Below are 12860 nucleotides of genomic sequence, written 5' to 3' on the forward strand. Positions count from 1 at the left end.
GAGGTTTATATACTGAACCAAATATAAACGAATCACCACTCGTGGGGCTAATTTCCACAAATAGCGTTTCACATAAACCCTCTTCCCAAATTGATATATCCTCTATTACACTAAAAGACCAATCCTGGCGAATACAGATCACCTGTCCACCTCTTGCATTCAATTTCCTACTGCGAGATACACTTTTCATCATAGGAACCTCGAACATAGACATAGGTGAAGAACTAGACAAAAAAGTTTCACATATGGCCACAATATCTTTTGGACTAGATGATAGCAAAAACTTGAGTTAATTATACGCACTTTGTAAACCTTGAGCATTAACATGAAGCACTGAGACCGGAAATTTACATCTGTCGGGCTCACACACTAAAGTGCCCTCTGAAGAAAAATCACAGTCAGGTAAATTTTTAGCATAAGGCACATCTTTATCACCACCAATAGACGTATTCAAAATCGAATCTAGTTTTAAACGGGAATCCAAAAAAGTCTGGAAGCGGTTCATATTACACAGTCACAAGGAAAACATGAAACCACCATTTATTTATGCTATCGACGGCTCATTAGCGAAATCATAGATTTCAACTACATCACTAATCGATTTACACGGAATATTTTGCGAGCCGCTTTTCACATAAATAACTCCTCTCGTGGTCCACACGTTCTTCTTGTCGAATTTGTTGCGCGCTAGTTTGAAAACTTCCTGCCTTTCTTTGGTGAGGGCCTCGTTGACAAAAATAAGCGAACCTATTGAGCTTTTTTCGATTACGCAAGATTTCGACAGTTGTCACTTCAGATACAAAGGTAAGCTCAATTGGCACCTCAGACTGGTCAAAAGACCCTAAACGCCTTACAGTCTTGACCATAGTATTATTAAGATGGAGTCCCGTATGTGCATTCAGACGATCTAAGACTTTCGCCTAGAGTAGGTAGGTCCCGAGCGGTCGTTTCAATTCCAGAAACAACTATCTTGTTAAGAAGAGAAGTCTGGCTAAGATCATCAAGTTTAGTTTCTAATTTTTGAATTTTAGCACCATTTTGGGTGATTTTGCACTTCAAATCATTAAGACATTTCTCAATTTGATCGAATCGAGACTGGAACTGCAGTTCTATGGTTTTATACACAGCCTGTGTTATAGTGTCCAAAAATTCATTTCTAAACTGCTTTGGAGACACGGTGTCTAACTTCGCAAACTCATTATCTACCTGTTTCCTGATCTCATCTTCTATTCCTTCTCGCAAAGTCAACAGATCGCTTTGCAGTGACAAAACTGAGTTCGATAAATCATCAGGTAGACCATCCGAATCCTCCATGTACAGCTTAATAGCCCTTTGAACATTTTTTCGCCCATCCTTTGAAGCGTCAGCATGGTTTGTTAAGTAACACCAAATATTCTCCGACGTCACGATATTAACTTCATCACTACCATAACATGTAACCTCATAATTACAGCCACCGTCCTTGATACGTATCACTTGCGTGATTTTACACGGCCAAAGTTTGTAGTATCGAAACTGAGCATACGCTCTTTCTCCCGCTTGCATAGCTCTGGAGGCAAACAAAGTCAACTAGCAGGAAAACACTCAAATATCGCAAGGGGGGCTTCTTCTCGTATTCCTACGCCTCTCCCAACATCAAACAGCTGCTCAAGATTTGTCAGGAAAATTCAGTGAACACTTTTCGCCTGCGTTTCCTGCTTGCAAAATTCTCTAATTAAAGATTCTGACGTCACTGCTATAACAATTCACTTATATACAGTATCGGTTAAAACTAGTTGGTTGCGCAAGCTGACGAGATTTAAGCATGTGTTTTATCCGATTGAATTGAAACTTATTTAGCTGTTAACTCTTTGAACTCTAATTCAATACTGAACTCTAATTCAATTGTCTTTGGCCCCTTCTGAAGAACACATTATAATAGCGGGATTCTTACTTCATATAATATGAAAAAAACTTCGTTTTCTTAAAGAGTTAAAGAGGCTGCGTCCCAAAGTCGAACCTTAAAACGTACAGGAATTAGAAGAGGCAGTTGGGGGGCTGCCGCCCCCCAAACCCCCAGCTTTTAAAGACTCTTTTGTACAGGTTTTTTGTTTTTTTGCTAACCCCCAGCTCTTGGCTTCGGAAAGGCCCTCTTTTAATTAACAAAAAATTGAAATGAATGAATAATGGAATAACTTCGAAAAATGTTAAACACAGAGGACAGGAGAACCATTGCGCCGAAACTAGTAATTAGTAACAATGAAGTCCCCCCCCCAAAAAAAACCTGTACAAAAGAGTCTTTAAAAGCTGGGGGTTTGGGGGGGCGGCAGCCCCCCAACTGCCTCTTCTAATTCCTGTACGTTTTAAGGTTCGACTTTGGGACGCAGCCTCTTTAACTCTTTAAGAAAACGAAGTTTTTTTCATATTATTTCTGTACGTTTTTCTACAATCCATGGTGGATGTAATTTAATAATTCCTGTACTCCTCGTACAGGAATTAGGAGAGGAACTTGGGTGGCTGCCGCCCCCCCCGCTTTTAAATCATTGTATAAAATAGAAAAAAAATAGATAGAATGACCGAAATGTTTCTTTTGCTCATAAGAAGCTAATATTCTGTTATCTCTCAAATGATAAGCTGTCCAGGTGTTATCAAAATTTTTTTGATGTTGTGAAAAAAAACCGCCCGTAAGGGACTTGAACCCTTGACCCGAGGATTAAAAGTCTCACGCTCTACCAACTGAGCTAATAACTTGCATGTGTGTAAATATAACTTCTCAATAGCTTTTAAAAATTATAAATTAACATGGGCTCTTATGGAGAGAAATCCGTTAATTAAATAGCTAATAGGTGGTTTCTGGAAAACAGGGAAGGAGTTATCGGATCGAGCTGAAATTTCGCGGATAAGCTCCTGGGCCGTAGGGGACCTTAACTTGTGAATTTCAGCCCGATCGGACAACGTTAAAAGGGGTGGGGGGGTTGGAGGGTCGAAACTTTCGGGGGGTTAAGATTTTCCTACGAAACTTTCCAGGAAAATTACTCGGAGAATTCCGCATCGAATGAGTCTTCGTACACCCAGATCCGATGTCGGATGTGACCTGTAGGCGTCTAGGAAAAAAAAGTAAATGAATTTTAAGTGGCTATGCGTGGTTTCTGGAAAACAGGGAAGGAGTTATCGGATCAAGCTGAAATTTTGCGGATAAGCTCCTGGGCCCTAGGGGACCTTAACTTGTGAATTTCAGCCCGATCGGACAACGTTAAAGGGGGGCTTGGGTTGACAGGTCGAAACTTTCGGCCATATTTTCCCCATGAAGGAAAAGTTGGAGGGGGATGAAATTTTGCAGGTTTCTTAGTTGGAGCTCGGGCTACGAAATGCATCCCTCCCCATCCGTCTGCGACCACTGGAACCGAAGATCGCTTAACATTGTCGTGTGTCGCCTCTTTTAGAGGCACGAGTGTGCCTCCTTGATTCCTGTACTCCTCGTACAGGAATTAGGAGAGGAACCCCCCCCCCCCGCTTTTAAATCATTGTATAAAATAGAAAAAAAATAGATAGAATGACCGAAATGTTTCTTTTGCTCATAAGAAGCTAATATTCTGTTATCTCTCAAATGATAAGCTGTCCAGGTGTTATCAAAATTTTTTTGATGTTGTGAAAAAAAACCGCCCGTAAGGGACTTGAACCCTTGACCCAAGGATTAAGAGTCCCACGCTCTACTGACTGAGCTAAAGACTTGCATGTGCGTAAATATAACTTCTCAATAACTTTTAAAAATTGCAAATTAACATGGGCTCTTATGGTGAGAAATCCGTTAATTAATAGCTAATGCGTGGTTTCTGAAAAACAGGGAAGGAGTTATCGGATCGAGCTGAAATTTCGCGGATAAGCTCCTGGGCCGTAGGGGACCTTAACTTGTGAATTTCAGCCCGATCGGACAACGTTAAAAGGGGGGGGGGGGTGGAGGGTCGAAACTTTCGGGGGGTTAAGATTTTCCTACGAAACTTTCCAGGAAAATTACTCGGAGAATTCCGCATCGAATGAGTCTTCGTACACCCAGATCCGATGTCGGATGTGACCTGTAGGCGTCTAGAAAAAAAAAGTAAATGAATTTTAAGTGGCTATGCGTGGTTTCTGGAAAACAGGGAAGGAGTTATCGGATCGAGCTGAAATTTCGCGGATAAGCTCCTGGGCCCTAGGGGACCTTAACTTGTGAATTTCAGCCCGATCGGACAACGTTAAAGGGGGGCTTGGGTTGACAGGTCGAAACTTTCGGCCATATTTTCCCCATGAAGGAAAAGTTGGAGGGGGATGAAATTTTGCAGGTTTCTTAGTTGGAGCTCGGGCTACGAAATGCATCCCTCCCCATCCGTCTGCGACCACTGGAACCGAAGATCGCTTAACATTGTCGTGTGTCGCCTCTTTATAGAGGCACGAGTGTGCCTCCTTGACAATATGGGAATTTATGCTAAGCAAACTTTCCTGGCTAATTCCATTTTAACTGATGGTCTGACCTCTACATTTTTATTTATTTTCATTTTTTTCTTACATATACTCATTTTTCGAATATTTATAATATTAAGTGCCATCTACATTTTTCTCAGTTTGACAAAAATTTCTAATATAATTAATTTCAGTTAGAAAAAGAGCTACATCTTTTCCCCCTGCCAATGCCAGTGGTGACCATTCAGTTCAACTGAATGTATAACAAATGAAAGCCTTTTAGATCTTAAGGTAAAGTAAAATAAAAATAGGCTTATTGTCTGAAAATAAAGTAAATCATGGCAAATTGCAGTATTTTTTAGGTGTAGGGATGGTAAATGACTCCTTGTGTTCAATATTAATCAGATACAAACACAAGAATTTTTTTCTGGGGGGGGAGGGCAACAATATTTCAGGGAGGGAAAACTTTGATTGAAAACAGACAATGGGCAAACACATATGAAACATATAAGGTGTAATTGGGAAAAGCCCAAAAAATAGAGAATTTTTGCTTTTGTTTTTCTATGTTTACTTTACACTACATTTACACTTTACACTTTTATTTAGATTTACAATGTTTTTAGAGTTACACTTACAGATTTACACTTTTTTTTAGATAGCGCCATTATAAAATTTGCCTGTTTAAGGAAGGTCATTATATAATTTTGATTTTGATGAGTTATTCCTTACTTTTCTATGATATTTTATTTTTAAAAAAAGACGCAAATCTGAAAGGTCTCATCAGAGGCTTCCTTGGGAACTGGGCTCCTTTTTTTAATTTTATATATTTACTTTTAATGCTTTATTTTCTCTTTTTCACAGTTCTGAAAGTATTTGAAAATGTTGCTGAAAAATATGATCTCATGAATGATTTGATGAGTGGTGGAATCCATAGGGTGTGGAAAGACTACTTTATTAGAAAAATGGGGCCAACCAGCAGAACTAAGCTCCTTGATGTTGCAGGTGGAACTGGTGATATTAGCTTTCGATTTTTAGATTATCTCAAAGTACAAAAAAGCCCACCACAAGAAGTTTATTGTGATTCTATTGATGACAATGATGACATATCGTGGGAAGATTCAAGTGAACCACATGTTGTAGTTTGTGATATTAATGATAACATGCTTAAAGTTGGTAAGCTATTTATTGTTTATTCCTACTTGAACTAAATTAAACTTGTTCATAAATTAAAATCATAGGCATGGTTATAAAAATATGTCCATTATTTTTTGTAAGACTTGAAGTGGCAAGCAACTTAAAGGAAAAAAACTGCACAAAATCAAGGAATTTTTAATTTTTAAACTATTTAAAACAGATGGACACTAACTAGTGGGAGAAAGACAAAAAACTTCTACTAATATGTTTAATGTTTAATTTGATGTTTAATGTTTTAATATGTTTAATCATTCTTATATATTTAATGTATTATGTTCAATGCATCAGTGCTTGACAAAGATTGGAGTCTGAAGCAAGACATTTTGCTAGTTTGAATCAAAACAACAATGCAAATGGAGAGTTTATTTACTACAAGTTGTTGAAAAAGACTGACTAGACGGAACTCTACCAGCTTTAAGGGGCTCTATAATTTACATAAAAAATACAGTCCAATCCTGTTTGAAACTTAAGAAAACTTAGGAAAAATATAGGAAAAGAAAACAAATAACAATGAAAATGGAGAGCTAATTTACTACAAGTTATTGCAAAAGACTGATAGACGGAACTCTACCAGCCTTATTACAGTCCGATCCTGTGCAAACAAAGTAAAAGACAGGAAGAGATAAAATAAAACATTAATATGTATTTTAGCAAAGATGAAGCCAATGATTGAAATTAAATTAGTTCAAAATAAAATTCTTTGAATTTCTGCTGAGTTTTCCTTATGAATTATGCTTCTATAGACTCCTGGGCAATTGTCTATACTCTGGAACAAAAGAAGTAACATTTTCTTGGCATGGATAACTCCCAATGTGTACATGGGGAGGGTGGTATTTTTTTTTTACTTTCAATTGGTTTCACAGAAAACCAAAACATGAGTTGGAACCCTTTTTGAAACTAATGATGCCTCTATGCAAATAAATATGGCTAAATTTATTATAAATACTATGGTTATTAAATTTAGCTAAGTAAATTGATCATATAATTAACTAGATTGTCATGTCAAAAGACAACAAAGAGAACTATAATGCCATACCTAGGATCTCCACAGTACACATATTGAAGAGTATAGCTATTTGCATAATATAAAAGGGAAGGTAAAACAACGAGATTGGTCCAAGGGTTACCCTGGAAAACTGAAAAATAGTGCCATAAAAATATTACTTTTTCCAATTTTGAGTTATTTGGAGGCTGAGTATTATGGTGTACCAAATATAGTAAAAGACAGTTCAAAATATGTCCTGTGTTGAGTCCACATGTCAAATGGCAAAAATTTGAATCCTAAAACAAGTAAACAATTGTAACAACACTTTGGAATGACAAGATTTGTGTATAGAAACTAAAATGATGTAATAAAAAATAAGTATTTGCATATAGCAATGAGTTTAATAAGAATACATGTATAGGCCTAAAGATAATCTGCTTTTAATGCAAGCCCAAAGTATGTAATGTTTATTAAGTCTGAAGTTACTCATCAAAAGTTATTAATATCAGAATATTTACATAGTTTAAGAAAAGTGAAAATCTTCCTAAGAGAAGAAGAGTACTCTTGATGAAAACTGCATGGGGGGTTAAGTGGGAGGATTTTACCATGAAGCGATTTTTCATAGGGGAAGGAAATTTTCCATGGAGGGGGAGCCAGATTTCCCAGCACTATTTAAAAAACGATCAGAAATAAAAAAAAGTTTTTCTTATATTAAAAGTAAGGAGCATCACTAAAACGAACAGAAATTATTACATATATGAGAAGGGTCCCTCCTCGTCAATGCTTCGCTCTTTACGCTAAAGCTCTAATTTTGTCCCACTGCTTTAAGAGGTACTGCTTTAAGAGGTTGCGAGGTATTGACGAGGGGTCACCATCCCTCATATATGTAGTAATTTCTGTTCGTTTTAAGTTCTAATGTTGCTCCTTACTTTCAATTTAAAAAACTAATTTTTTTATTTAATTTCTTATTGTTTTTTAAATAGTGCTGATAAATCCGGCTCTCCCTCCATGGATAATTCCATTCCCCCATGAAAAATCCCTTCATTTTAAGATCCTCCCACGTCACCCCCCCCCCCCCTAGGTGATGTGGACAAATAAATAATTGAGTAGCTTATTATGACCTCTCAGGGTATGATCTTAACAGTAAAGTTGAATTTTGTTTTGTTGTAAGGTTTGTGGTGGTGATTAAGATGTACGATTTGTATTAGTTGTTTTATAGTTTTTTTAGTCCTGTAATTAATTTTAAATATATTTTTGCCACCCTCTTGGACAAGTTTTCCGAATTTAAATTCTGTAATTTATTTATATACTATTGTTTGTTTAATTTATTTTTTTATTTATTTGATTAATTTATATATGATTGTATAAGTTTCATTGTTAAAAAATTCAGTCAGATCCAACTTTCACTATCATTTTTAGTTTTTTAGTTAGTTTTGAGTTACTTTGAGTATTTTGGAATTGGTATACTGACACTTCCAATTATTTTAACATATTTTCTCATTGTGAACTTAATCAATGCAATTCATGAAAGGACTCGTGCTTGGCTGTCTATCGTGCAAAATTTATGTGAGTGTTCTGATAATGGTTTGATTAGTAGCATAGTATATCATATCTCTGTTTTAGGTAAGATATGTTAAGATAATACTTTATTGATAAACCACTATCCCAAGTTAAAAGAAAGCTCAATTTACGTTTCAAGTCAAACCATGTTATTATCAAAGCAACACTTTCTATTATTTTGGGCAACAGTTTTTGGGCCAAAAACATTGGGCCAAAAAAGCAACAGTTTTGGCCCAACCAGGACTACAACAGTATTGATTTGATTCTGAGATGTTCATTAGCTTTTCACTATTTAAAATCTATTTACGCAGTCTACAAGGTTCAGTGGGTGTAACTGTGGATAATGGCGCATTTTTCTCCAAAATATATATGGAGCCCAAACAAAACAAACAGATGTTATGCAACGTTTGTGCAGTGATATTAACAGTGTTATATCACTTTAACATTTTCTATTATTATATTAACATTTTATATTATTTTATATTAACATTTATAACATTTTATATTATTATATAATATTATTATATTATTAATATATTATATATTATATTAACAGTTTTCAAGTATTGCACATTTGCTTAGCAGCTACTAGTATGGAGTTCAGTTCAACTTTTTTATGGGGAACTATTTGCCAGAGGTCCTTCTTGTCAGTAGGAAAGGGTAGTAAATGGTCTACTCTTAATACTAATATTCCAGCATCTTGTCCTCTGTAAATCAGAACTTAAGTTTAAATATAAAGGACAGAGGGCATAACGGGGTGGCAACCCCCCTCCTCCCGTATATGGGATAATCTCTATTCATTTTAATTTTCAATGTTGTTCTTAACTTTCATTTGAAAATAGTTGTTTAGTCTATATCCAATGACAAAAAAGGACTGATATTGCTTTTAATTTGAGAGAAAGTCACAATTTATGCAATTCATGATTTGTTAAAATGTCTAGTTATTACATGCAGTATCTATTTAGTCTGGGAATTTACTTACTATTGTTGAATTCAGATTTGAAATTCACATCTGGCAATTAGAACAACGGAGCATTGGCAATTATAAAAAAGCAAAGTAGACTTGATTATTTGGATACCAAACTGTCCAATTTGACTTGCTCATAGTTAGTTATTACTTAAAGTATGTTAAAAGCAAAATTTACTTTTTAGACTTTCTATTTTTTTTTGTTTATACAATAAATTAAGACATACCCTGATCTTCATTATAGTGATATCCAATACTGCCCTTCTAATTAAGATTGTCGTATGCTTTTGCTGTATGTTTCTAGGAAGACCTTGAGCTCCTGGCTAATTTTAGATGTAAACGAAGAAATTTTTGTTTATTAATGGTTCTATTTTGAAAGTGATATCTGCACAGCAAACAGTATTTCTTCTATAGAGAAATATCAAATTAAGTGTCTTAGTTTTCTTTGAATATATAAGATAGGTTTTTTTTCTAATGTAGAGGCTATGTTTCATAACGCCGTCCAAATATTTCCTCGATTCTCTAATTTCATGTAACTTCAATTTTTTTTCTAGTTTTTGAGTTTTTGAACGTTAAAAATATCAAGGAGTCAGGCAAAAGTATCTATAATAGAAAAGCATGTACGTTTTGCATAAACGATTCAAAATCAGACTTAATAACAACTTTTTATTTATTGGTGTAATTAAAATACTTGGTTCTATTCAAACCATTAACACGGACTTTGAAAATATAAAAGAACTATTTTATTACCAGAACATTAATGATGCTGATTAAATTTTGTGTGTGAATTGTAAAACATTCATATTATTTTGAAATTAGTTCAAATTGAGTAGCTTTCTAATTCACTTTTATGCTGAATTTGAAATTAGAAATCATGTTTTTCTAGTGCCTTTAATTTTTGCATAATTCTTTTTTGTTGAAGTCTGTTAAGATTTTGGCATCTGAGGCATTGGTGACCTTTATAAGACTATTACACAAAAATTTAGGTAATTAGTATCTCTTCAACAGAGACACGCCACAATTAGTAGTTTGGTTTTTAATAGAATATAAAAGGTGTTTTATTTTCTTATATCTAAGCTATATCTTATAACGCCATCTAAATATTTACTATATTTAGAAATTTAGTGAATATTTTTTAATTTAATGTCATGTGAAAGTTATTGATGTTTTGCTAAAATTTTTCTTGGATGTTAAAAAGGTCAAGGAGCCAGTCAAGTATAGTCGCTTGAAAACGATCCAAAATCAAATTGAAGAATTTTTTTTATTAAATGCAATAACTAATTCTAATCAAACTTTTTTTTCAACTTTGAAAACGTTAAAATAAATTTTCCTTTACTAAAAGATTATTCTTATTGACTGAACTTTTGTTTTTGAATTTTTAGATTGTTTCGGAAATCACTTTAGACTGAGGACATTTCCTAATTCACTTTTTACATTCACTTTTTGAATTCTAACAGACTGCAAAAGAAAAGAATCATGCGAAAACCATAATACGCGTAAAAAGTGAATTAAAAAACGTTTTCAGTTTGAAGTGATTTTTCAAACAATCTAAAAATTCTGAAAAATCATCTTCGTAAAGCTGAACGCATGGTTTCTTTGAAATCAAGTTATGCTGTTTAACAACGGGATCGGAGATTTGGAAGTTTTGCACAACTGATTTAAGATTACTGTTGGCCCAGACTCAGTTACTATTGAACCAAGCAAATAACTTGAAATCAAGTTATGCTGCTTAACAACGGGATCGGAGATTTGGAAATTTTGCACAACTGATTTAAGATTACTGTTGGCCCAGATTCAGTTACTATGGAACCAAGCAAATAACTTGAAATCAAATTATGCTGTTTAACAACGGGATCGGAGATTTGGAAGTTTTGCACAACTGATTTAAGATTACTGTTGGCCCAGACTCAGTTACTATGGAACCAAGCAAATAACTTGAAATCAAATTATGCTGTTTAACAACGGGATCGGAGATTTGGAAGTTTTGCACAACTGATTTAAGATTACTGTTGGCCCAGACTCAGTTAATATGGAACCAAGCAAATAACTTGAAATCAAGTTATGCTGTTTAACAACGGGATCGGAGATTTGGAAGTTTTGCACAACTGATTTAAGATTACTGTTGGCCCAGACTCAGTTACTGTGGAACCAAGCAAATAACTTGAAATCAAATTATGCTGTTTGACAACGGGATCGGAGATTTGGAAGTTTTGCACATCTGATTTAAGATTACTGTTGGCCCAGACTCAGTTACTATGGAACCAAGCAAATAACTTGAAATCAAGTTATGCTGTTTAACAACAGGATCGGAGATTTGGAAGTTTTGCACAACTGATTTAAGATTACTGTTGGCCCAGATTCAGTTACTATGGAACCAAGAAAATAACTTGAAATCAAGTTATGCTGTTTAACAACGGGATCGGAGATTTGGAAGTTTTGCACAACTGATTTAAGATTACTGTTGGCCCAGATTCAGTTACTATGGAACCAAGCAAATAACTTGAAATCAAATTATGCTGTTTAACAACGGGATCGGAGATTTGGAAGTTTTGCACAACTGATTTAAGATTACTGTTGGCCCAGACTCAGTTACTATGGAACCAAGCAAATAACTTGAAATCAAATTATGCTGTTTAACAACGGGATCGAAGATTTGGAAGTTTTGCACAACTGATTTAAGATTACTGTTGGCCCAGACTCAGTTACTATGGAACCAAGCAAATAACTTGAAATCAAGTTATGCTGTTTAACAACGGGATCGGAGATTTGGAAGTTTTGCACAACTGATTTAAGATTACTGTTGGCCCAGATTCAGTTACTATGGAACCAAGCAAATAACTTGAAATCAAGTTATGCTGTTTAACAGCGGGATCGGAGGTTTGGAAGTTTTGCACAACTGATTTAAGATTACTGTTAGACCAGACTCAGGTACTATGGAACCAAGCGAATGACTTGAAATCAAGTTATGCTGTTTAACAGCAGGATCGGAGGTTGGGAAGTTTTGCACAACTGATTTAAGGCTACTGTTGGACCAAACTCAGGTACTATGGAACCAAGCGAATGACTTGAAATCAAGTTATGCTGTTTAACAGCAGGATCGGAGGTTGGGAAGTTTTGCACAACTGATTTAAGATTACTGTTAGACCAGACTCAGGTACTATGGAACCAAGCGAATGACTTGAAATCAAGTTGTGCTGTTTATCAGCAGGATCGGAGGTTTGGAAGTTTTGCACAACTGATTTAAGATTACTGTTGGCCCAGACTCAGTTACTATGGAACCAAGCAAATAACTTGAAATCAAGTTATGCTGTTTAACAACGGGATCGGAGATTTGGAAGTTTTGCACAACTGATTTAAGATTACTGTTGGCCCAGATTCAGTTACTATGGAACCAAGCAAATAACTTGAAATCAAATTATGCTGTTTAACAACGGGATCGGAGATTTGGAAGTTTTGCACAACTGATTTAAGATTACTGTTGGCCCAGACTCAGTTACTATGGAACCAAGCAAATAACTTGAAATCAAGTTATGCTGTTTAAAAAACCGGATCGGAGATTTGGAAGTTTTGCACAACTGATTTAAGATTACTGTTGGCCCAGACTCAGTTACTATGGAACCAAGCAAATAACTTGAAATCAAGTTATGCTGTTTAACAACGGGATCGGAGATTTGGAAGTTTTGCACAACTGATTTAAGATTACTGTTGGCCCAGATTCAGTTACTATGGAACCAAGCA

At 35.2% G+C, this 12860-nt stretch overlaps 1 protein-coding gene across 2 annotated transcripts in view; it reads left to right on the forward strand.

The window, feature by feature from the left end:
* The window catches only part of LOC136025963 (2-methoxy-6-polyprenyl-1,4-benzoquinol methylase, mitochondrial-like), a 60009-nt gene that overhangs the window by 16536 nt on the left and 30613 nt on the right, over positions 1-12860 (forward strand). For both annotated transcript variants that reach the window (XM_065702081.1, XM_065702082.1), the window contains exon 2: positions 5278-5589. In XM_065702081.1, the coding sequence (XP_065558153.1) occupies positions 5278-5589 (312 nt within the window). The remainder of the gene's footprint in view (positions 1-5277; positions 5590-12860) is intronic.

This window comes from Artemia franciscana, chromosome 4 (assembly GCF_032884065.1).
Source record: "Artemia franciscana chromosome 4, ASM3288406v1, whole genome shotgun sequence".
NCBI classification, from domain to species: Eukaryota; Metazoa; Arthropoda; class Branchiopoda; order Anostraca; family Artemiidae; genus Artemia; species Artemia franciscana.